This window comes from Procambarus clarkii, chromosome 6 (genome assembly GCF_040958095.1).
Source record: "Procambarus clarkii isolate CNS0578487 chromosome 6, FALCON_Pclarkii_2.0, whole genome shotgun sequence".
Classification (NCBI taxonomy): domain Eukaryota; kingdom Metazoa; phylum Arthropoda; class Malacostraca; order Decapoda; family Cambaridae; genus Procambarus; species Procambarus clarkii.
The window spans coordinates 38011961-38038694 of NC_091155.1; the positions used below are offsets into that span (position 1 = coordinate 38011961).

Below are 26734 nucleotides of genomic sequence, written 5' to 3' on the forward strand. Positions count from 1 at the left end.
TAACGTTATTAAAGAAAGGGTCCCGATAGTGGTCGGGTTCGTTCTAGATTGACTATCGAGAATTCCGGGTTCGAATCCCAGGCGGGACAGAAATGGTTGGGCACGTTGCCTGTCACCTAATGCGCCTGTTCACCTAGCAGTAAATAGGTAACAACGAGTTAGCTTGTTGTGGGGTTGCAGCCTTGGGGGGGGGGGGGGGGGAGCAATATAAGCCTAACATTTATAGGTATACGCTCTGGCTGCCTGTTCCGTCACGCTATGAATTATTATTATTACTGTATTATTATTGAAAAGATGTGGTGTACATGAGCACCAGGTTGAAGCCAGCAACATATTCCAGGTCTATAAGGTGACCAAATTGTTTCGTGGGATTTTTTACACTGTTGTTTGCCGATGACGTTGTGTACTTGTTGGATGTCTTGGCATAGTCGCCTACATCACAATGGTCTGGATGCTGAAACAGTTTTCATAAAATGGTTTCATTATGAATTACAGAAATGCATGACAAAATATGGTATGAATTATGTTTATTGATAAATGTAACATAGGATTTGTTTATTCTATTCCCAGCTGGGCAAAAGTGCTGTAGGATGTTATTCGTCGATGAATAGCCGATATTAATGTTGAAGAGTCTGTCGTCGAGTTGGGTTGGTTATATCGGCCTGGTTTTAAGAAGGCAAAATTTGCATTGAACATAACTATACAAGTTGATAGCAGTAATTATAATGACGTTGTATGTGTTAGGCACATATATTGGGGGAGTGGGTAGCATAAGATTCAGTGCCAGTTTGAACTAATTAATAATAATTGCTAATTATTAAAAGTATACTAATTGGTTAGGTAGCAAGTCGCTACGGTGAACTTAAGAATTCTGGACAAGTGCGGGTGTGGATGGAGTTTTGCTGGGCGTGAAGGTGCTTGAAAACTAGGTATTTGTAAAAATATGGTTAATACTCTGATTCAGAGCCTATTAGACCTATGGCAATCCAATTATAATGGGGGAAGGGCTACTACCTTATCGGTATTGTGCTGTGGGATACCCCTATGTTCAGTAATATTTATCATGTTTATTATGATAAGGGATTATCATTATCATATTTATCAGTAAGCATTATAGTCTGATTGTTTATATGGATTGTACTTTTGGTTTTGTGCCTCTCCAGGTGATCAGATTACATATACTGTATAGTTGTTTAAGTTTTTGAAATGGAGATGGACGGCTTGCCACTCTCTGCAGTGATGGACGGCTTGCCACTCTCTGCAGTGATCTCCCGACATTTCGAACCAACGTAATAAATTATAACATGCAGTACCCGATATGGAACTGAAGTGAAATTTGCTTGGAATTGTACAATCTATTTGGAGTTTTATGTTCACTTGGAGAAGTATGGGCAGGAGTTTGCTACTTTAAAACTCCTATCAACAAATGGAAAATATTGCTGGAACAGAGTTGGAAGCGTACAAGAGGAAACTTGACACGTTGCTACTGGAGTTAGTACTCGCCTATTTGTGCTTGCGGGGATTGAGCTTTGGCTCTTTGGTCGCGCCTCTCAACTGGGGACAGTTGATTGACAGTTGAGAGGTGCCATCCATTAGTGGATGAGCATGGTTGCGATGGCTGTGTGGGTATTGTGGGCTACGAAGTCATCTCGGACTAGGAAAGCCTCGGACTAATCGAGGAATTTGATTTGTCCGATTGTGAGCTGCACTGTTCTTCAAAGGTTTTATCCCTTACCCCGACCAAGGGTATACGCAGTGCAGTATGTACAAGATATTATTTTCTATACATAAATACAGAGTAGGTTAAAGTAATAAAAGTTTATTAGTTTAACAAGAAACTGAAACTTGAAATTAATGAAAAAAAGCATAAAGCATGAGTTAGGAAGCACCACACCAGGCCTGTTGGCCCCTCCCTGGTGAGTTCCATTAAATTCCACAGTGTCTTATTTGTGTATTTATCCACTTTATTCTTGAAACCTGTAAAGTGTTTATATCTCTAATGATAGTTGACTGTCAACTGCACTTGTCCACAGGTGTTTCCAAACCAGTACGTGGCTATATCCCTAATAATAACACATTTCGTGTTGAACCTGTTGTTGTCATGTGAACTTGTGTACTTGTGTTGTGGTTCCTCATCTGTCCCAGGGTTTCCCCATCCATTTGCACTCAATTTTGTTACTGTAACTGATGTTAAATAATTCTGGTACTCGGTTAAGTTATAATACTATAAGTTTTGCCAAGGCATTATTAAGTGCTAGCCACTGATGTAAATACTAGAGATAACTGATCAATTTTTTCTAGGTTAAATTTGAGGTTAAGTATAATATTGTATAATAAATCGCAGTAAATAAATGTTCATACCATGAAGTTACCTTGAAGTGATTCCAATAAAAAATGTCTGGCCCAGCATCTGATCTCGACTGGTTGGTGGTCTGCTCAACCAGGCTGTTAGGACACTGCTGTTCAGTGTCTGAAGAATGAATTGCAACCCATTTGTGTGAACACCATGTGGGGTCAGTTAGCTACGCCCCTTAGGGTGCAGAGGAAGCGTAATTACCTAAGTGTAGTTACAGGATAAGAGCTACGCTCGTGGTGTCCCGTCTTCCCAACACTGTCATATAACGGTTTGAAATTACTGACGGTTTTGGCCTCCACCACCTTCTCACCTAACTTGTTCCAACCGTCTATCACTTGTAAAGTCTAAGACTGAATCTGGAGATGGTATCAGGAGTGCAGTATCTCTGTGTTAATAGAATTTTTGCTTAGAATTCCCATTGCATCTTTACTTCTCATCCAGGTCGTTTTGAAATTTCTGCCATGCCTCCTGGTCACACAGAGTTATTACTCTTTACGAAACGCTATGCACATTAGTGACTTTACAAGAATGTAAAAGCATCGATGCTATATAATTTCATAAACTCAATGTGTACTCTCTTATATATTGAATAAATACAATTTTTCCTGTGCAGGTTTGAACTAATCTTTAATGTTTTCCATATACTGTGTGTAATTTTAACAAGTAGCTCATGATATTCGTGAAGTATCCATCTTCTGTGAAAAGAAGCAATTATTGTATTAAGGTTCAACCAAACAAATGTACAGTATATTAAATGAGCTGATGAATATATTGAGAATTCAGTTTCATTGTAGATCGATAACGTCGTAATGAAGCTGTGCAATGCTCAAATGATGCTTCCTGCTAGCATTCTCTTAACATTATACATGTTCACTACTGTATTTAGTAACCTTAAATGTTTAGATTGGATTGCTGATAGATAAGTAAATTTTCCAAATTTATCGCCATCAGTTATTTTGTCCCCTCAATAGAATCCTTGGTGAATCAGATCCCTTTGATATCGCTCGCCTTATGTGCTTTTGGTATTGGCATCGTTGGTGATATTTAGCACCTTTTGAACATGGAGCAACCTTGGTGCTACATAGTCTCCCCGGCTTGGTGCCGCCTTTTGATAATTACTTACTTTCAAATTTATCGGTGTAATCAAATGCGTTTATGCTAACAAAGTACTGAACAGTGTGCAGACGACGAGTTGCAATAACGTGGCTGAAGATACAACTAAACCACACACCAGAAGATTAGGGGGACGAAGACGTTTTGGTCGATCCTGGACCATTATCAAGTCCATTGTAGACTTGATAATGTACAATCAACTTGATGATAGTCCAGGATGGACCGAAATGTCGTCGTCCCCTCATCTTCTGGTGTGTGGTTGAGTCGTCATACTGAACAGTGTACTTTATATAACTTAGGAAGGGTTGTGCGTGTGAAATTAAATATTTTTTATGAAAAAATCTTGGAATGTTTTTTGATAAGATTTTATGCTATCAACGTATTTTTTGTTTGCATATTGTGATAGATTCGTTAAAAAATGATAGGCGATATATTTGTCTAGTCGACCATATCGTCCCTATAACGTGTTGTTGCGACATCAATATCGTCCCTGTGATGTGTACTACTGTACCTGTACTGTACTACTGTACCTGTGGTTGGTAGTACGAGTTCATTGTTTGAGCCTGACAAAGTCTGGCTTCCTTGGTTACCTTCTCTTACCTACCATTACCTTTGATGTTGCCGTTTGCAACATCACGGTCTAAGGTCTGGCCATTCATCAAATTTGTGGAAAAAAATACTAAAGTAGATTGTAAGGCAGGAAGTAGTGTCAGCTCGTCCGCACGAGCTCTCCTGTGTTTGTCGGGAATATGGTGCAGCATCTGGGTTCTGTCGATTTAATTGTTAAACTTGTAATGAATCATTAACTTGAGTTCTGCCATATTTACACGCGTGAGTGAACGAGAGAGAGTGCTAGCTGAATATAGTAAAATTTTACTGTAAGAATGGACCACCAAAGGTTTACCACATGACCATAGAGAACTGCTTATATAAAAGTAATTGAATTTTTAACCATGTTGTTACAGAATTGTATCGTAATGCTTTGCTTCTCAAGAGAACCCTAGTACACTACTATATTGTTTTACTCTTGTTTTTGTGTTTTATTTAGTCATTAAAACAACAGCAGGGTTTATCAAACCGTTGAATTTTTATATTTGTTTAAAATTCTGAATTTTTACAAATATTACTGCAGTAAATTTTGTTAATTACAGTACATACTGTATCTCGTTTAAAAAAAAAGTTTCTCAAATTATCTTCTGTATGCAGGCGATGAGTCACAATAACGTGGCTGAAGTATGTTGACCAATCCACACACTAGAAAATGAAGGGACGACGACGTTTCGGTCCGTCCTGCACCATTCTCAAGTCGACGACGAAACATTGTCCCTTCATTTTCTAGTGTGTGGATTGGTCAACATCTTCTGTATGACTTGTAAAGCCTACAAAGTTGTCTATTCAATTGCAAGTTTTGTCAAAATTACAACAGGGCGCAATTCCTTAACTGTAGCCTCTGTTAAACGCAACAGTAAAATGTGTACAGTACTTGGATGAAAAAACGATTCTTCGCGGCAGGGGATCGTATTCCAGGGACCTGCCCGAAACGCTACGCGTACTAGTGGCCGTACAAGAATGTAACAACTCTTGTATATATCTCAAAAAAAAAAAAAAAAAAAAAAAAAAAAAAAAAAAATCAAATGGAAAAATCCTCAACAATATCTACAGGGTATTTTAAATATACAACTTGTACAGTATGCATTTTCCTATGACTTTTTAATTTGATTATTTCCATAGCAAAAACAAATACAAAATACTGGTTAACAACTCCCTACCTTGAGGTTACCTTGATGTGGGGCTGAGCGTCCCCGCGGCCCGGTCGTTGACCAGGCCTCCTCGTTGCTGGACTGGTCAACCAGGCTGTTGGACGCGGCTGCTCGCAGCTTGACGTACAAGTCACAGCCTGGTTGACCAGGCCTCCTCGTTGCTGGACTGGTCAACCAGGCTGTTGGACGCGGCTGCTCGCAGCTTGACGTACAAGTCACAGCCTGGTTGATCAGGACTCCAACATTTCCAGAATATTTTTGGATAGTTACTATGACCTTAAAAAAAAGTACTTTAGATTTGATCAATGTTTTTTCAAGTAAATCTTGCAATGTAGTGTATAATCTAGGCTTCCAAGGCAACAAAAATACATTAAAAATACAGACAAAAATTTATCTGGCTCGTTAAACTGTGGCATTGATAATGGACGACTTGCTGCCATATGGTGAAATTTAATCCTTGAGTAATTGTACGTGGTGTTTGTGTAAGCATCTCTATTACAAAATGTTTGCATGTTATCATAGTTATATGCACCTTCACAGACAGTAATGAAGGGTCATGATCTAGTTGAATTTCGGTCTTCCATTGGTACCCGATTACCTCTTGCTCATTTTGGCATGTTACGGAGATGTGGATAGGATTTTCAACTACCTGGAGGACAGACACTGGTGGTAATGCATGTTAAACGTGAAGCTGCCACTGTGGTACCATAGAGGTATCTCGTGTCGGCAGCAAGGATGTCGTGTTTGGAACCTTTCGTGGCTGATGTTCTCTGTTGGTTGATGTATTCTGTACAGTAAACGTTGATCTTGGTGACATGCCACACCTTTAAAAGATAATGGAATAAATTTGGTATCCATATTTTTAGATTGATTGTAAACTATGAATATAGTGCAACTAGCTAGTGTGTAATTGTTTCCTCTTTATATAACTACAGTATATTCATTGCATATTTAGAATTGTTTGGATTTCCTTACTGTTTCTTGTGGAGACATTATTTTTAGAACTTCTCCCGAATGTTCTTTATTGGGTCTACCCCCCCCAAGTTTATATATTTTGCTTGTGTTGACGTTTACAAGTTCACTCTCATATCTTTCATGAGACATTTACAAATGATCTTATCCGGTGTATAGACTAAGGTGTACAGAAAAGATGACGGAGTATTGTACCTTCCAGATTCTGCAAAACAAGTAGGGTGGAGGAGGAGCGTGTGAGGAGGAGAGTTTAGAGGAGAGTCGTCATTGCCTGAGGTGTCATGTCAGGCTCAAAGTGCTACAAATGCAACCGAATGGGACACTTTGCTAGGGAGTGTCCCATGGGTAGCGGTCCTGGTCCAAGGGGACGTGGTGGTCCCAGGGGTAGGTTTTTTCAAACATAGTTTCAATAGATTTATTATATACCTTTGGCAATTACTCCCAAGCAGCTCAATGAATTTTTCCAAACTTTTCAGAAATGAAGGGCTTGGTATTGGTAGTTAAGCCTACACAAGTTATGATTAGTACTGTAGCTAGAACTTTTCTAATGGTTGGGCAATTGCTATATTTTGTAATTAGCCCAGAGCTGCAGAACCAGTTTCTTGTGAATTTTTGTCATGCTGCTCTATTGCAGCAGTTTAAGGATCTTTTTAAGAACTTGTTGTTTGTAAACAAACATCTTTGCTATTTAATTCCAGTTCAGTTTTTGAATGACTATCAGTTGGTAAAAGTTTTAGGAAATACTTGTAGCTAAAAACCAATAGTGAATGGGTTGGGAAGAGGGTTGGTGTTATACCTAATGGTTACACTGTCAGCCATGGGCCTAGCAAGCAAGGATCTTTTTTGAATAATTACTAAAGCTTTTACATTTTCCTAATTGCTTAAATTTGTCTGCGTATAATAAAGTTACACTATGTTGCTTACTTTATTTTGACCTAATTTTACCTATATTAGGCAGATTTAAGGAATAATGCACCTCTTTTGGGTCAGATTACGGTTTGCTTCACATTAAAATTTTCCGCAAAGTTTATTGAATTCTGTAACTCTTAATTCAATTTTTGTTTATTATTTTTTGTTTACATGAACTGTGATGTAAATAAGAGTTGCCTCGTATGGGCCAGTAAGCCTTCTGCAGTGTCCTTGATTCTTGTGTTCAAGTTCTTAGGAATTTGGCTACATCTGCATTTTTTACGAGTTTTCTTGTTCGTGTGCATGAAAGGAAGAGAGATTGAATGATGCACAAGATATTGCAAGTACAAAAGGCCGAGTGAAAATGGTTTGTAGGAAGTGACTCTCAAGTCAAGCCTGGCCTCGGGCCGGGCTTGGGGGAGTAGACGAACTCCCAGAACCCCATCAAGCAGGAATGGGTTTATATACTGTTTATTACATTTGACAAGGAGCACTGTGGTACACGTGGTGTTGAGAAACTGTGGGAGTGCTGCTGGAGTAGGATAGTGTTACTGCTTTGATACTATCCAGTATAGTGTGAATATAATGAATAGCCGAGAGGTTTTCATCTTTTAATGTCTCTGACTTTCACTACATATTTTCACCAGGCTAGTGCCTCCCCAACCCATGAAAATGAGAGATGAAATGAACAAATCCACAAGGGCCGTGACGAGGATTCGAACCTGCGTCCAGGAGCATCCCAGACAAGGGACGCAGGTTCGAATCCTCTTCACGGCCCTTGTGGATTTGTTCATTTGATGCATCACATTAGTGTGATCTCTGTGTGAAGATGAGATGAAATATTAAAATGATTAAAATTGTCTATTAAAATAGTTTGTATTCTAAGCTGTGTTTATTTTCTAAAACTAAATTGAAAAGGTGATTGTGAACCCAGTCAAAAAAAAAGTTGTATCTCATACATAGATGCCGTACTTTTTAAAAAGTGGTAGAGCAGAGAAAGTCCATTTTTTTTTATGCTCTGCTTTGCAGCCTTGCCTACAAAGCAGACTGCAGTGACATGCACAATAGCTAAAAATAATAATTTGCTAACCTTCTGGGCTGGCAATTTTCTCTTGCTGTATTATAATACCCAAATTTATACTTGGGGAAAAATGTGTTAGATAAGCCTTCAACATTGTGTAACTTGAATTTTTTATTTCATGTTATTAGCTAAACTGTTTTTTTTGTTAATTGTCAATATCATCACTTGGGGTTGATAAAGATCTTCTCCAATTAATTACATGCCTTAAATTTTGAAGCCAGCCAGCACTACCCTTTGATTCATGCCTGCCAAAGGTGTACAAGCCAATCTGTCATTGAATTCATGTGATCACCACCAATAGCTGCCTCGGACAAGTACTATAAACTGAACAAATCCACAAGGGCCGTGACGAGGATTCGAACCTGCGTCCGAGAGCATCCCAGACGCTGCCTTAATCGACCGAGATCAAGTCAATTAAGGAGCGTCTGGGATGCTCTCGGACGCAGGTTCGAATCCTCGTCACGGCCCTTGTGGATTTGTTCTTTTGATGCATCACGCAATTGTGATTTCTGTGTGTACTATAAACTGTTGCATAATCACTAGTCAAATTGTTTACAGTATTTGACAATTTTGAATCCCCCTTAGTATTTTGTCATAGAACCTTTGTTGCCAGAGCTTGCTAGTTGGCAGTTCACTCCAAGATTTGTATTTTTTCAAACTGTCTTGTCCCAGTACCAAACTTGTCTGCCAGTCTCCTTTCTTCTCAGGAATGATCATCTCGACAAGCACACGGCGAAACTACGACGTTGCTACAACATTCAAACAAGGTTTAACGCCTTCTAACAATTGTAACAACCAATATAGCAAGTTATAACAACATTCTAATAGGTGTTAAAAATTTTGTAACAAGATGTGACAACTTTATTACAAGTTGTAATAAAGGAATCTTTAGGGACTGTTACGTTGTGTGTGTGCACGGATTATATTTAAATTGTATTTTGTTGATAAATTGCTTCCCCACTCTTCCTCCTCTCTACTTCCCATAGTGGGTTTAGCCTGGCTGGTCTTGCTACTAGATGATGTTTTCTATCAAATGAAAAATATCCAAAGAAATATTGAGTAAAATCCTCGGGTAATAACTGGTCATACTTGGTAGTACACGGCACATGATTGGGAGATGTACAGTTTTGGAAGTAGTCGGACATCCACAACAATATCACTTAGTCTTGTACAATTAATATTACACTACAATACAGTAAAACCTTTTATAAACTAAATGTCTTCGAGCTGTGCAATTTCATTTGTTCCTTAATGTCCTGGACGCGGATTTGCGAAGCAGTTACGCAAGCACTTACGAACGTGTACATCTTTGCTCAATCTTTGGCAGCTTTGTTTACAATTATTAAACAGTTAATGACCTGCAAAGCACCAGGAGGCTGTTCATAACAATAACAACAGTTGATTGGCAAGTTTTCACTCTTGTAAACTGTTTATTAAATGTAACCAAAGCCATAAAAAATTGAGGAAAGATGTACATGTTCGTAAATGCTTGCGTAACTGCTTCGTGACTCTGGCCCCTGTACATCTTTCCTCAATCTTTGGCGGCTTTGTTTATAATTATTAAACAGTTGATGAGCTGCAAAGCACCAGAAGGCTGTTCATAACAATAACAATAACAGTTGATTGGCAAGTTTTCACGCTTGTAAACTGTTTATTAAATGTAACCAAAGCCATCAAAAATTGATGAAAGATGTTCACGTTCGTAAGTACTTGCGTAACTGGTTTATGAATCCGGGTTCTGCTCTCTTTTTGGCACGTGACATTTCCCAGCCAAGTACCTACGAGTACTGTACTTGATGTCAAAATCAGATGTCAACCGACGAGACCACCAAGTATTGTTCTACTGGCTAGTCTACCCATCCATTTGAAGTGTTTGGTTGAGGGATAGCCTCATTTCATACAGGGAAGGCCTGAAGAACAGGACGAGTCTCTCGTACACCCACAAGAGTTTAAATCTTGCGCTAAACCTAAAAAACATCCGTGATTGTGGTGCGCACCATCGATAAAATGACAATGGTTGTGATGTGCAGTTAAAGGATTAAGTACACACTTGCCTGTGAATGTGGGAAAATTTACTGCCTGCCAGCTTTCTCCTCTCTGCCTCAGGGCAAGTAAACTCAGCTAGTGGGAATTATTATTATTTCTTTGCCTACCTTTGTTTGCATCTTCAGCCTTGCTCAAGATGTGTGTTGATTCTCTGGGATTTAGATCTTGAGGTTATCTTGATGATTTTGGGGCTTAGGTTCCCCGAGGTCGAGGACTTTTTGTTACACACCCCCAGGAAGCAGCCCATAAGCAGCTGTCTAACTCCCAGGTACCTGTTTACTGATAGGTAACAGGGACATCAGGGTGAAAGAAACATTTTGCCCATTTGTCTCTGCCTCCACCGGGATTGAACCCGGAACCTCAGGACTACGAATCCAAAGCACTGTCCACCCAGCTGTCAGGTGCCCCTGATGCTGACACACATGTTGTTTACAGGTGTGCAATTTTGGGCCTGTCGCCTGGAGTCTGCTTGGATACTACTCCTGCTCTATTCTTCCTTTCCGTGGAGATAATGATCCAGCAAGTTGTGCTGTTTTGGCTAATGTTGACCCCCTTCATCCTAAAGGAGAGGGATCCCAGACTAGGATTGTTGAGGCTCCTGGGTGGGTTAAAGGTTCTAGGAATCCTTCTTGTGCAAGTGGTGTTAAGAGCTAGCAAGATCTGACCTAACCTACGTGCTGAAATTATTACATGTAATTTGGTATTCCCAGAAAGTATATTTTGCAATTTCAGATTATTTAAATAAATACTTTTCAGCTTGTGCTTATTGGAAGGTGGTATTGGGATTGAACCTCCGTCTGGGAACAAACCCCGACATGTGCGTATAATAGTAGCGAGATCCATATTTCAGTTTCGCGGAGAAAGTGTTTATATAGAGTTGTCAGAGCCCAAGTGTACCAGCCTGGCTGTTGTCATGCATGACACTTATTTTGATTGTAGCTGGACTCTTGGAAGAATATGACAACTCTTGATGACTTTGGGGAAATACAGTACAACAGTATTCAAAGAACTTTAAAATCACCCCACTATTTACCTTTATTTATATACAAATGTAGACAAATGCACACTGTAAGCTTATATGAAATACAAGATTGTACTGCTGGCACCTGGTTACACTATAATCATTCTTTCCTTTTCTTACTATTTACACTATATAGTATATGCAATTTCTCTGCATATAATTACCTTAGGTTAAATATCTATCACACAATATGATCATTTACCACTAACGAGCAGTGTAAACTTCTTGTAGTACTGTACCTCGTAAGTGCGATTCAACGGGAATCGTATTTTGGACCACTCATGTTGCACCAAATCATCTTGTCACTTGTAACACAGTCAAAGATAACATTCACAACAATATCTAATGAAACATTCGTCTAGGACCATAATATCCTCCAGCCTGACGAGCACATGACACTTGGCTTCGTCTTGTCATAACAGACGTTTTCTCGGGAGTAAACTGATCCATGGAATGCGAGTCGAGACTGGCTGCCTTGAACGACCTGGGTACACGTTGCCGCGGTCCTGTGGAAATGGCATCTTATTGATGGTCACAACTATCTGCACTTGTTGTAAATAGCAGTCCGAGCATGGCCAAAACAATACCCGAATTACTATCGGCGTTGTTTCCATGTCTGCAAAAGTTTAACATGTGATACTATGGCGTGACAAATTACCACTCGATGTGATAACGTCTTGTAAGAGTGGGCAGTGCTCTTGCTATGTCGGATGTGATAACGTCTTGTAAGAGTGGGCAGTGCTCTTGCTATGTCGGATGTGATAACGTCTTGTAAGAGTGGGCAGTGCTCTTGCTATGTCGGATGTGATAACGTCTTGTAAGAGTGGGCAGTGCTCTTGCTATGTCGTATGTGATAACGTCTTGTAAGAGTGGGCAGTGCTCTTGCTATGTCGGATGTGATAACGTCTTGTAAGAGTGGGCAGTGCTCTTGCTATGTCGGATGTGATAACGTCTTGTAAGAGTGGGCAGTGCTCTTGCTATGTCGGATGTGATAACGTCTTGTAAGAGTGGGCAGTGCTCTTGCTATGTCGTAGAGAACACTTGTTTATGTTTGACTAAAGTACAGTATATGTTGATTCTGGGCAGGTTCTTATTATTAACAATTTTGTTAATGTTGCAATAATAAGCTATTTGATTCAAGTGGGGCAAAATATCTTAAATAGCATACCATTTAAATTTGTAAGAATATTTTCAGCTTTCTAAACCTATAGTAAAGAGGGAATTTTGTCATATTTCTTTATATTTGCAATGAGAGAAATTGGTGTCATGTTAGGCTGGATTTAAACCGAGGTTGAGAATAGATAAGACAGCTAGTGATGTTCGGCAATCCAATTCTTCCTCATGACTGGCTTTCCTTTAACCCATCAGTGTTTCACTCCTGCCACTCAGTTCCTCCTATAACTTTACCCTTTTTATTATGTTCTCCATATCCTCCACAACCACCTCCACATCTTCCCACCCACCTGCCGTCCACCACCTCCCTCTGCCCGCCACCTGCCGTTCCCTCCCTCTGCCCGCCACCTGCCGTTCCCTCCCTCTGCCCGCCACCTGCCGTCCACCACCTCCCTCTGCCCGCCACCTGCCGTTCCCTCCCTCTGCCCGCCACCTGCCGTTCCCTCCCTCTGCCCGCCACCTGCCGTCCACCACCTCCCTCTGCCCGCCACCTGCCGTTCCCTTCCTCTGCCCGCCGCCTGCCGTTCCCTCCCTCTGCCCGCCGCCTGCCGTTCCCTCCCTCTGCCCGCCGCCTGCCGTTCCCTCCCTCTGCCCGCCGCCTGCCGTTCCCTCCCTCTGCCCGCCGCCTGCCGTTCCCTCCCTCTGCCCGCCGCCTGCCGTTCCCTCCCTCTGCCCGCCGCCTGCCGTTCCCTCCCTCTGCCCGCCGCCTGCCGTCCCCTCCCTCTGCCCGCCGCCTGCCGTCCCCTCCCTCTGCCCGCCGCCTGCCGTCCCCTCCCTCTGCCCGCCGCCTGCCGTCCCCTCCCTCTGCCCGCCGCCTGCCGTCCCCTCCCTCTGCCCGCCGCCTGCCGTCCCCTCCCTCTGCCCGCCACCTGCCGTTTCCCCTCTGTCCGCCATTATCCTTCAACGGTCTTTGAGTGTGTGTTCCAGTTCACGATTCGATATTTCTGAGAGAGCATAATTCACAATGACCACCACCACTTTGTGCATTACCCAGCCAATGAATGCTATGACAGCCTGTGGTCTTGATGCCAGTCTTTCCTCTATTCTCACTAAATGTCCCTGTAATAGTGTATTACACATACGTTGCTTGTGTTCGTATTGAGATGACGGACCTAGGATTATTTTCGTCGTCACACTCGTAAGGTTAAATTTTCTTATTTCACTAATTGCGGTAATTGATGGAACTTTAATATTGGCCACTTTTTTATTTAGGTTAGAGAATGGTCATGATATACCATATTTTCCAGTGGCTAGGGTGCATGATTTCGGTCCACCACAAACTGAATACAGTATACATACTTTGTATATATATATATATATATATATATATATTATATATATAATATATATATTTTGTTTAAATGCACAAAATCATGAGTTTTCCCACAACAAAAATGCTAAAACATCACTTTTAATAAATGTATCATTAAACATGTTTTTCTGTGGGGCTTCCCGAAGCTTATCAGGCTGATATGTATGTATTAGACCGTGGCATTGGTAGATGGACTTTTTGCCTACCGGGGACCATGAGCCAGAACCTGGCCCCCCTCAGAGAGGCACGAGGAGCAATGGCCTATAGAAACCCCCATGTGTTGTGGTTTTTAGGTTTTCGTTGCCTTTTTGTCCGTTGCTGTTTGCAGAGTCTGCCGTCGGGCAGTTTCTGCAAGTGGCTTCATATAGTTGTCATCCCATGTTGGACTTGTTGGTTCTCCAGTGTGGCCCTGGAAGGGTCATGCCAGGGTTCAGTGTTTCTCTTGTCATAGTGGGCCAGCGGTGCCAGTTCTGAGCCAAAGCTTCCTTTGGAGTCGGCAGTGTCTGGTTGGCTCGGTGGTCTCTCTGCTCGTCGGTCGGCTTCTCATAAGAGGCGTCGGCCCTTTTGCGGGTTGCCCCGTTGACGTGGGTGGGGGTGGGGGGGAGGCTCAGGCTGTTTGCTCACGCCGGGTCCCATGATTGGTGAGTTTTGTGTCGTCTCTTCCAGCCTGTTGTAGCGTTGGGTGGTTCAGGGCTAGCGGGGCAAGCCTCTTCCCCTGCACTCCGTCCGTTTTTTTTGCATTCTTTTTTATGCTCGGCCTGTGAACTGAATGCTGTAGCAGCTGGCACGAGGAGCTGCGTGGACAATTGGCGTGACGGCGTTAGTGACGTTTGCTTGTTTTAGTTTGAAAGTTCTGCCTCCCTGTTCGGTTTTAAGTCGCAGTTTTTACCATGTGGGGTTTTTGTTTCGCCTACCTTTCTGGGTGCCAAACCCCAATCGATGGCAGACATGGAATGCTTCCAAACATATGGGGGGGGGGGGGTTCCATAGGTCATTGCTCCTCGTGCCTCTCTGAAGGGGGCCAGGTTCTGGCTTGTGGTCCCCGGTAGGCAAGAACTCCATCAACTGATACCATGGTCTAATACATACATGTCAGCCCAGTAAGGTCCGAGGAGCCTCCGGGGCGCTTCTAGGACTCGCCCAGAATTATGCGTTCCATACAGTCAATGCCGTCCCCCCCCCCTCCCTCCTCCCTCCACAAAATATTCTCGTAAATTAGGTGCTTCTTATAAGTCGGAAATACCTGTACAGCAGATGTGCGTGATGGATTAGAAGTTTAATCCTTCATGCACTTTGTGTTCAATTATGCTGTTATATATTTTTTGGTTATAATATTTTTGCAGGTAAAGTGTCATTCCTTGGTTATTAATTCTGAACTTTTGTCACACTTGTGACTTCAGATTTCTACTCCCTAGAGAAGTGCTACAAGTGCAACCGTCCAGGGCACTTTGCTCGTGACTGCAAAGAGGAAGAGGATCATTGCTATCGTTGTGATGGAGTTGGACACATTGCCAAGGACTGCGAGCATTCCTCTGATGAGCGTAAGTCGTTGATTTTGTAATACTGGAATGTCTAGTTTGTTCATGCTTTTATTTGGCAAGCATGTCTCGCATAGTTCTTTTACTATTGTAATTGTCTCGTTAATTTCACACTGTTGTGTGTATCCAATTTATTAAACGACAAATTTAATAATACATAAACAGCTGCACCTTCAAAATCTGGTTTCCACCCTGATCTGGATTTATTAAATTTGTTCATTGTTTTTGCCATTTATCACTATGTATATATACATTTTCTTCAATCAAATGACAGTTACTCAAAATTTAAGCTACTCATAGAATTTTGTTTTACCTATGCTCAATTGATTTCTGATGCAACCTTGTTTAGCCCATCCTGAGTCTGTTTATCTGTTACTGAGCATATATTATGCTATATAATATATGCTTCCATATATTAAAGGCTATACCACTCATACACTTGTATGAATGCACTTCAGTGTACTTGTATATAATTAATCTTTATAGCACTCATAATTAGTGATGGAATAATTCCTCTCTGATTTTAATGCGTAACATAGAATGGCATTTTACTCTATAGCCACAAAGTGCAGATGATGAGCCACAATAACATGGCTGAAGAATGTTGACCAAACCACACTACAAGATGACAAGATGATAACGTTTCGGTCCGTTCTGGACCATTATCAAGCCGATTGTGATGCCTTATAGAATCGGCTTGGTAATGGTCCAGGACGGACCAAAACATTGTCTTTTCATCTAATAGTGTGGTTTGTCCACCAAGTGGCTGTAGGTATCATCCCTAAATTCCTATTCTGAAGGCCAAATGTATGAACAAATGGCTCTGCTGCTGAAACCTTTTAGCATGTGGTAAAGTGCAGTACTGTTATAACAACTTTTTGTGTGTGTGTGTGTGTGTATGTACTTGCCTATTTGTGCTTGTGGGGGTTGAGCTCTGGCTCTTTGGTCCTGCCTCTCTACTGTCAATCAACTAGTGTACAGGTTCCTAAGCCTATTGGGCTCTATCATATCTGCACTTGAAACTGTGTATGGAGTCAGCCTCCACCACATCACTTCCTAATGCATTCCATTTGTCAACCACTCTGACACTAAAGTTCTTTCTAATATCTCTGTGGCTCAGTTTCCACCTGTGTCCCCTAGTACGTGTGCCCCTTGTGTTAAATAGCCTGTGTTTATCTACCTTATCAATTCCTCTGAGAATCTTGAATGTGGTGATCATGTCCCCCATAACTCTTGTCTTCCACTGACGTGAGGGTTTAATTCCCGTAGTCTCTCCTCGTAGCTCCTAGTCTCCTCGTGTGTGTGTGTGTGTGTGTGTGTGTGTATTTGGCCATTGCCAGAAAAGGGTCAAGGGAAATGTGTTCATTCCGTGGCTGTGGGCTTTGCCATAAGGTAATTTTGACATTTTATTTCTAGCGTCATGTTACAACTGCTCCAAGATGGGTCACATAGCTCGTGACTGTCCTGAACCTGAAAGGACTTGCTATGTGTGCAACAAGAGTGGGCACATCTCCCGTCAGTGCACTGAAAACAAGAGCGAGAACCGCAATGCCAAGGTATGTACTGGTCGGATGTAAGCAATTATTTCCCCCCTCCATTAGTACTAGTGTCTTTGTGCAGGCGATGAGTCACAATAACGTGGCTGAAGAATGTTGACCAGACCACACACTAGAAGGTGAAGGGGCGACGATGTTTTGGTCCGTTCTGGACCATTCTCAAGTCGATTGTGATGAGGAAGTAGAGACAGGCAATAAATAGGCAAGAGAGGGGTGAGGAGCAAAGGTGTAGTAGAGAGGATAGTAGGAAAACGAACTGCAGAGGGCCTATTGGCCCATGCGAGGCAGCTCCTATTGTTTACTAGTGTCTTTAAATGTTTCAAATGTGATTTTTTTTGTTCATTGTTCGTAATTTTCAGATGTACATGTGTGTGAAATTCTTGTTAATAGATTAGTGATGGAACAACTTGAGTACTATAGTTGGTGTATCTTGAGATCATCTCGAGATGATTTCGGGGCTTAGTGTCCCTGCGGCCCGGTTCTCGGCCAGGCCTCCACCCCCAGGAAGCAGCTCGTGACAGCTGAATAACTCCCAGGTACCTATTTACTGCTAGGTAACAGGGGCATCAGGGTGAAAGAAACTCTGCCCATTGTTTCTCCCCGGCGCCTGGGATCGAACCCGGGACGACAGGATCACGCGTCCAGTGTTCTGTCTGCTCAGCCACTGGCTTCCTTTTTGTGTATGTGATTAACAAAATATGAATTTGTAAAATCAAAATTGAGAGGCGTCATTAGCATCTCTAATGAGTCTGCCGTATCCTGCTTTTTTTTTTTTTTTTTTTTTTTTTTTTTTTTTTTTTTTTTTTTTTTTTTCCCCCTCTCATCCTCACTATCAAGTCTGAAAATTTAAATATGTACATTAGTAATGCTTGCGTATAAAGCTTATTGACACTTTTGACAATTTTGGTGATTTTTTTCCACAAGTTACACACAAACGGCTACAGATGTGTTAAAACAATGTTTATGTATATTATGAAATTTGTATATTTTAATTAAAAATATAGAATTTGTGAACATTCCAATAGAAGGATCATTAAAAATAATTGAGAATTTTATTTCACACATTTTCAATGTTGGATGGTACAAAACAATTTAATGTAAAGTAATAATTGAAGAGGATATGTTTTAAACTTGTTTTCCTATTTAGTGAATTTTTGTGAATTTTCAGTGAATTGACATGGTGCCCTTAATTTAAATGGAGTGCATAAAATCCCTAATTAAAAATGTTGGCAAACTGCAGTGTTGACCAAACTACACTAGAAAGTGAAGAGACGATGTTGTGTCGGTCCGTCCTGGACCATTATTAAGTCAAATGATGTCCATTATCATTATCACAATTGACTTGATAATGGTCCAGGACGGACCGAAACGTCGTCGTCTCTTCACTTTCTAGTGTGTGGTTTGGTCAACATTTTTCAGCCACGTTATTGTGACTCCTCGTCTCCAAATTGCAGTGTTATGTCTGTGGCAAGATTGGGCACATCTCGCGTGAATGCCCCGTTGGAGGAGAGCAAGAGAACGAGAAGCGCTGCTACGTGTGTGGTGCAGGCGGGCACATTTCTCGTGATTGTCCTCAAGGCGAGAGTGACACAACTTGCTACAGGTATGGAAGGTTTATTGTCGGCTGATAGCCTACAAGATTATAGTCTTACGCCACCAACTTTAAGATAGCCCTTTCTTTCTATACTGTACTTTGCCCTCACTTTTTCTCCTCGCCCATTCAACCTCCGAGGTTTCAGCGAGTTGTTTTTGTTAGTATTTTGCAAGCCAGGAGGTGGATTTCTTGCCTGTACTAATCTTAGTGCCTGGCTTTAGCATTTGGTTTATAGTTAAGTGGGGTGAAGTGTGTGTGTTATTTCGTATTAAGGTAATGTATATGAGGGACACAATGGAGTTGGCCCCATCTATGGGTTAGCTTTGTTTTGGTCTGTTGATGTTATTTGCTCAAAATATCTATTGTGAAAACATGATTCATGTAGGTTATTAAGTAATGATCACTGGTGAAGTTATGCTCTTGAGGGAATGTCCAACCAAAGTCAAATGGCTACTGGCTGAATGTGTAGCATTATCATTCACTGGTTGTCCATAAAACTTAGGGAAATTTTGAGAACATTGGCCTTGTTCTTGAAGTTACTGATTTGTTAGACTGCTGTCATGACAGGTTTAGCTAGAATGAATGAATTTTCTGGCTGTTCAGGGTTGTATATTCATGTAATTACCTAAGTGTAGTTACGGGATGAGAGCTACGCTCGTGGTGTCCCGTCTTCCCAGCACTCTTTGTCATATAACGCTTTGAAATTACTGACACTTTTGGCCTCCTCCATCTCCTCATTTAACTTGTTCCAACCGTCTACCACTCTGTTTACAAATCATGTGCCATGTGGTGTGGGCAAGCCATTGGACCAAGTTATCACAAGTTGAGCCTGGCCGCAGGCTGGGCTCAGGAAGTAGAACAACTCCTGAAACACACTCCAGGTATGCCTTGTAAGTTGATGAACTGATGTTTAAATTGGTCTTAAAAAATTCTTCAGGTAGGTCAGACTGGATTGAGGAAGAACCATATAAAAGTAGGAAAGTTGAAAACAAAGTTAAGGTAAAATTTGAGAAAATGAAAGTCCCTCTGTATAAAGGACCATCTTGAGGTTGAAGCCGAGGTTGCTTCTTGAGGTTGAAGCAGAGGTTGCTTCTTGAGGTTGAAGCAGAGGTTGCTTCTTGAGGTTGAAGCAGAGGTTGCTTCTTGAGGTTGAAGCAGAGGTTGAAGCTGAGGTTGCTTCTTGAGGTTGAAGCAGAGGTTGCTTCTTGAGGTTGAAGCCGAGGTTGCTTCTTGAGGTTGAAGCAGAGGTTGCTTCTTGAGGTTGAAGCAGAGGTTGCTTCTTGAGGTTGAAGCAGAGGTTGCTTCTTGAGGTTGAAGCAGAGGTTGAAGCCGAGGTTGCTTCTTGAGGTTGAAGCAGAGGTTGCTTCTTGAGGTTGAAGCAGAGGTTGCTTCTTGAGGTTGAAGCAGAGGTTGCTTCTTGAGGTTGAAGCAGAGGTTGCTTCTTGAGGTTGAAGCAGAGGTTGAAGCCGAGGTTGCTTCTTGAGGTTGAAGCAGAGGTTGCTTCTTGAGGTTGAAGCAGAGGTTGCTTCTTGAGGTTGAAGCAGAGGTTGAAGCCGAGGTTGCTTCTTGAGGTTGAAGCAGAGGTTGCTTCTTGAGGTTGAAGCAGAGGTTGCTTCTTGAGGTTGAAGCAGAGGTTGCTTCTTGAGGTTGAAGCAGAGGTTGCTTCTCGAGGTTGAAGCAGAGGTTGCTTCTTGAGGTTGAAGCAGAGGTTGCTTCTTGAGGTTGAAGCAGAGGTTGCTTCTTGAGGTTGAAGCAGAGGTTGCTTCTTGAGGTTGAAGCCGTCCATAATAGTGAGAGTTGCAGTACAGGGGAGCTGTGGTCATTGAAGTAGTTGTGTGGGGTCTACACTGTTTTAGTGGTAATTATATTGCACACGGTGCGGTGGTTGTAACGTTGATGTATAGTCTGAAGACGTGACTTGCTAGTGATCATGCAAGGCCTAGTGAAGTGTGTTGCAACACCACCTACATGCCATGTTGCATTTCTGAGGTGTATAAATAGCAATCTTTGAATATTTCTTCAGAGTTTGGTTGGCCATAAATATTGAATCTTCATGATTTCATAAATTCACCAGGATTGGTAATGAAACCTTTTTGTTGGTAGTATGCCAATGGACTGGGTCCTGGTGCTTGTATGATAATTGACAGTGAAAATATATTTTGTAGCTGTCCTTTTTAATGGAGGAGCTTGGGTAGGTGATTAAACTTGCTTAACAGACCTGAATATGTGTTGGCCTGGTTGTAGATTTTCTAAACAGCTAGTCCTGCCCATCCAGTTTCATATTGCTATCATGGGTATCTTCTTCATTTTCTTCATAATGTCTTTTGTCTAAAATTGTGTATGTGTATATATATATATATATAAATTGTATATATATATGTCGTACCTAGTAGCCAGAACGCACTTGTCAGCCTACTATGCAAGGCCCGATTTGCCTCGTAAGCCAAGTTTTCATGAATTAATTGTTTTTTGACTACCTAACCTACCTAACCTAACCTAACCTAACTTTTTCGGCTACCTAACCTAACCTAACCTATAAAGATAAGTTAGGTTAGGTTAGGTAGGGTTGGTTAGGTTCGGTCATATATCTACGTTAATTTTAACTCCAATAAAAAAAATTGACCTGATACGTAATGAAATGGGTAGCTTTATCATTTCATAAGAAAAAAATTAGAGAAAATATATTAATTCAGGAAAACTTGGCTTATTAGGCAAATCGGGCCTTGAATAGTAGGCTGAGAAGTGCGTTCTGGCTACTAGGTACGACATATATATATATATATATATATATATATATATATATATAAATTGTTTTTTTTTCTGCTGGCAGTCTTAGAACTTTCAAAGGTAGGTATTTATTTTATATTTTTGTAAAGTGCATGATAAACCTTTTATCTGTTAGGTAGAAATCAGTAATTCCATATTTGAATGTTGTTATAATGTTAAGGTGTTCATTACTGTTATGGTTACCAGTACAGTACATAGTATGACACTCTTGCTGAATCATTAACCCTGGAAAAGACTGCATAAACTGGTGATTGGTTAGTTGAGCATAACATGCAAATAACATAGTTTTGTCACTGGCATACAAAGTACAGTGGAATCTTGGAGTGCGCACACTGAAACTGTCGGAGGTAATCTGCATTTGGATTCAAATACCAGTTGCAACAATTTCCAGTTTGAGGAGGATAGGTGATGGTTGTCTGGTTTTAACACTGATAATTTAAAGAAACGTGGAGGTCAGCAGTGTGTGGCTAGCCCTGTCACCAGCGATTGAGAGAGGTGATATACGTCTGGCCCTGTCACCAGCGATTGAGAGAGGTGATATACGTCTGGCCCTGTCACCAGTGATTGAGAGAGGTGATATACGTCTGGCCCTGTCACCAGTGATTGATAGAAGTGATATATGGCTGGCCTGCTGCTTACAGATGAGGCTCGAGTGTGATGTTGGTTGACCGGTCTTGCCAATTATGATTAAAGGAAAATGTTGTTTCAGCTGGCTGACCTAAGTGCTAATGACTGGTGGAGGAGAGTGGTGGTGGTGGCTGGCTTTGCTGCTAAGGGCTGATGGAGAGTGGAGGTGGTGGTAGTGTGGTGGTGCTGCTGATGACTGGTGGAGGAGAGTGTTGGCAGCTAGTTTGGCTGCTGATGACTGTTGGAGGAGAGTGGTGGTGGTGGTGGCTAGTTTTGCTGCTGACGACTGTTGGAGGAGAGTGGTGGTGGTGGCTAGTTTTGCTGCTGATGACTGTTGGAGGAGAGTGGTGGTGGTGGCTAGTTTTGCTGCTGATGACTGTTGGAGGAGAGTGGTGGTGGTGGCTAGTTTTGCTGCTGATGACTGTTGGAGGAGAGTGGTGGTGGTAATGTTGGCGGCTAGTTTTGCTGCTGACGACTGTTGGAGGAGAGTGGTGGTGGTAGTGGTGGTGGCTAGTTTGGCTGCTGATGACTGTTGGAGGAGAGTGGTGGTGGTGGCTAGTTTTGCTGCTGATGACTGATGGAGGAGAGTGGTGGTGGTGGCTAGTTTTGCTGCTGATGACTGATGGAGGAGAGTGGTGGTGGTGGTGGCTAGTTTTGCTGCTGATGACTGATGGAGGAGAGTGGTGGTGGTGGTGGCTAGTTTTGCTGCTGATGACTGATGGAGGAGAGTGGTGGTGGTGGTGGCTAGTTTTGCTGTTGACGACTGTTGGAGGAGAGTGGTGGTGGTGGTGTTGGCGGCGAGTGGTGGTGGCTAGTTTTGCTGCTGATGACTGATGGAGGAGAGTGGTGGTGGTGGTGGCTAGTTTTGCTGCTGATGACTGATGGAGGAGAGTGGTGGTGGTGGTGTTGGCGGCTAGTTTGGCTGCTGATGACTGATGAAGGAGAGTGGTGGTGGTGGCTAGTTTTGCTGTTGACGACTGTTGGAGGAGAGTGGTGGTGGTGGTGTTGGCGGCTAGTTTGGCTGCTGATGACTGATGAAGGAGAGTGGTGGTGGTGATGGCCAGTTTTGCTACTGACGACTGGTAGAGGAGAGTGGAGGTGTTAGTGGTTGGTCTTGCTGCTGAAGACTGATGGAGGAGTGGTGGTGGTGGTGGTGGCTGTCCTTACTGCTAAGGGCTGATAAAGGAGAATGGTGGTTGGTGGTAGTGGCTGGTCTTGCTGATGACTGGTGGAGAATTGTGGTAGTGGATGGCCTTGCCGCTGACAACTGATGGAGAAGAATTGTGGTCATGTTAAACTTGATAAATGCCTCAAAAGGATACCTAATCAACCAGGCTGTGATTCATATGTCAGGCTGCAAGCAGCTGCGTCCAACAGCCTGGTTGACAAGTCCAGCAACAAGGAGGCTTGGTCAAGGACCGGGCCACAGAGACGTTGAGCCCCAAAATCATCACAAGGTAACTGCAAGGCAAGGTGATAGTACTGGCTGGCCTCGGTGCTGACAACTGATAGAGGAGAGTTGTGGTGTTGGTAGTAGGGAGCCGATTTTGCTACTGGTGACTGTGGAGGCAAATGGTGGCAGCTGGCTGATTGGCCTTGTCACAACCAACTAAGGAGAGGAGTAACGACTAACGAGGAGGTGAGTGATGGGAGGTGTTGGCTGGCTGGCTATAATATCTCTCTAACTAAAAGTACAGTAGTAGTAGTAGTAGTAGGCATCCATCAGTCTCGGTAGACTATGGAATTGTATCTGGAGGTTGTCGATCTGGAGAGGCCTTAACTAAAAGGGTAGTGTTATAATGGTAGCAGACAGGCATGGATGTACAGTTGAACAAGTGCAGTGATGGTGGGAGCTGGTATGGCTGGCCTGCCTCGCTGTTGACAATGGAGGGTGGCGTTAGCGGCAGCAGCTGAATAAGGTGCCAACAGTTGAGGAAGTAGTTGTTGTTGTTGGTGTAGCAACTGTTGCTATCATCTCTGCTAACGTTTGAGGAGGATAATGGTGGTTCGCTGGCCTCGACAAACGATTGAGGTGGAAATAGGTGGTGGCTGGCTGGCCCCGTCACTGGCAATTTGAGAAGTCGTGACATTAGCTGGGAAGGCTATATGCTGCTGATCCAATATAATTCCATGAATTTATTTTCTATATTGTATTGACCTATTCAAATTATTTTGCCCTGAATAAATAATAAATAGCAGTGGCAAGTTGAGCAATATTTTGTAAGAAGTGGCGGTCCCTGGCCTCGCTGCTCTCGTTGCCAATCGGCATAAATAATAAAAAATATTCTATCCATCAACCTGTCCAAGTTATTTCATCATGAATACATGCATTCAAATGACTGCTGTTATAATTGTGAAAATAGATAATTTGTTACATTCCATTGATCTGGGGTCAGATTTGCAAAGTAGTTACGCAAGCACTTACAAACCTGTACATCTTTTCTCAATCTTTGGTGGCTTTGTTTACAATTATTAACACTTTCGCGCTATCTGGACGTGCCGGCGCGTCCGGTTTCGTCTAACGTAAACGCATAGTGGACATAAAGTTATGTCTTCTTTTAAAATATTTGTATAAAATTCAATTTTAATCCGATTTCATTGGGGTTTGTTTCAAACGACGCGCCATGAAGTTCTCTTTCTCACCACTAGGCCGCCTGGCGCGTCGGCCTACCCGGCCTAGGTAGAGAAATAGAAACAATTGAACTCAAGCTACAAGAATCATACAAAACCCAGGAGAGGCAAAGAGAGCAAAAGGCCATCAGTGAAATAGAGAGAAATCCAAAATATTTTTTCTCCTATGCAAAATCAAGATCAAAAACCACATCTAGTATCGGGCCCCTGCGAAAGGGAGATGGAACTTTCACAGATGACAACAAAGAAATGAGCGAGTTACTGAGGAAGCAGTACGACTCTGTTTTCAGCGAGCCATTAAATGCACTAAAGATTGATAACCCAAATGAATTTTTCATGGATATGATACCAACATCAAATCACATATCAGACGTCGCCCTATCCCCACTAGATTTTGAAGAAGCCATAAACAGTATGCCTATGCACTCTGCACCAGGCCCGGATTCTTGGAACTCCATATTCATCAAGAACTGTAAAAAACCACTATCGCAGGCCCTTCACATTCTGTGGAGACAAAGTCTAGATACTGGCGTTATCCCTGACATACTAAAAACAGCAGAGATAGCACCACTCCATAAAGGAGGAAATAAGGCAGAGGCAAAAAATTACAGACCGATAGCACTAACATCGCACATCATAAAAATTTTTGAGAGAGTGCTAAGAAGTAAGATCACAAAATACATGGAATCACAGCATCTCCATAACCCCGGACAACATGGTTTCAGAACAGGGCGCTCTTGCCTGTCGCAGTTGCTGGACCACTATGATATGGCATTAGATGCTATGGAAGACAAACAAAACGCTGATGTAATTTACACAGATTTCGCAAAAGCTTTTGATAAATGTGACCATGGTGTTATTGCACATAAAATGCGTTCAAAAGGAATTACCGGGAAAATAGGCAGATGGATCTACAATTTCCTGACTGACAGAACCCAATGTGTAATAGTCAACAAAATAAAATCCAGCCCATCAACCGTGAAGAGCTCAGTCCCCCAGGGTACTGTGCTTGCTCCAGTACTTTTTCTCATCCTCATATCGGACATAGACCAGAACACAACCTATAGCACTGTATCATCCTTTGCAGATGACACTAGGATTTTCATGAGAGTTGGCAACATAGAGGACACGGCAAACCTCCAATCAGATGTAGATCAGGTCTTTCTATGGGCTACAGAAAATAATATGGTATTCAACGAGGATAAGTTTCAGCTCATGCGCTACGGAAAAATTGAAAATATAAAAACAGAAACCACGTACAAAACGCAGGCAAATCATAACATAGAACGAAAAGGCAATGTAAAGGACCTGGGTGTACTCATGTCGGAAGACCTTACCTTTAAAGAACACAATAAAGTAGCCGTCACAACTGCAAGAAAAATGACAGGTTGGATAACAAGAACTTTTCACACTAGAGATGCTATACCGATGATGATACTTTTCAAAACGCTTGTGCTATCTAGAGTGGAGTACTGCTGCACAATGACAGCCCCTTTCAAAGCTGGAGAAATTGCTGACCTAGAGAGCGTGCAGAGATCCTTTACTGCTAGAATCCACTCAGTAAAACATCTAAATTACTGGGACCGACTAAAGAGCTTAAATCTGTACTCCCTTGAGCGCAGGCGGGAGAGATACATAATAATTTACACGTGGAAAATAATTGAGGGGCTGGTCCCAAACCTGCACACAGAAATAACACCACATGAGACCAGAAGACATGGCAGGATGTGCAGAATACCCCCGTTGAAAAGCAGAGGTGCAACAGGTACTCTGAGAGAGAACTCTATCAACATCAGAGGCCCGAGACTGTTCAACACGCTTCCACTACACATAAGGGGCATAACTGGCAAACCCCTCACAGTGTTCAAGAGAGAACTGGATAAGCACCTCCAAAGGATACCTGATCAACCAGGCTGTGACTCATACGTCAGGCTGCGAGCAGCCGCGTCTAACAGCCTGGTTGATCAGTCCAGCAACCAGGAGGCCTGGTCGACGACTGGGCCGCGGGGACGCTAAGCCCCGGAAGCACCTCAAGGTAGCCTCAAGGTAGGTAGGTAGTCACGTGACGGGCCCATTGTTTTCGTGTCACGTGACGGGCCCATTGTTTTCGTGTCACGTGTCGTGAATCGATCACGCTCCCCTCGCGCGCCAAACTCGAGCATTTTTACCCGTTTCCGTGTGGATTATACCCAATTACTTCATCAAAAATGGATCAAGGTCAAGGCCCAAGCACTTCTACGCCCAAGGAAGCCTCCAGG

At 42.4% G+C, this 26734-nt stretch overlaps 1 protein-coding gene across 12 annotated transcripts in view; it reads left to right on the plus strand.

Moving 5' to 3' along the window:
- LOC123754100 (CCHC-type zinc finger nucleic acid binding protein) overlaps positions 1-26734 on the plus strand; it is an 89559-nt gene that overhangs the window by 2479 nt on the left and 60346 nt on the right. For 5 of the 12 annotated variants that reach the window (XM_045736266.1, XM_045736273.1, XM_045736267.2 and 2 more), the window contains exons 2-6: positions 6404-6585; positions 8899-8958; positions 15144-15284; positions 16698-16837; positions 18292-18440. In XM_045736266.1, the coding sequence (XP_045592222.1) occupies positions 6483-6585; positions 8899-8958; positions 15144-15284; positions 16698-16837; positions 18292-18440 (593 nt within the window). In that variant the 5' untranslated portion in view covers positions 6404-6482. The remainder of the gene's footprint in view (positions 1-6403; positions 6586-8898; positions 8959-15143; positions 15285-16697; positions 16838-18291; positions 18441-26734) is intronic. The other 7 variants (XM_045736271.2, XM_069308475.1, XM_045736275.2 and 4 more) reach the window with 5 other exon arrangements.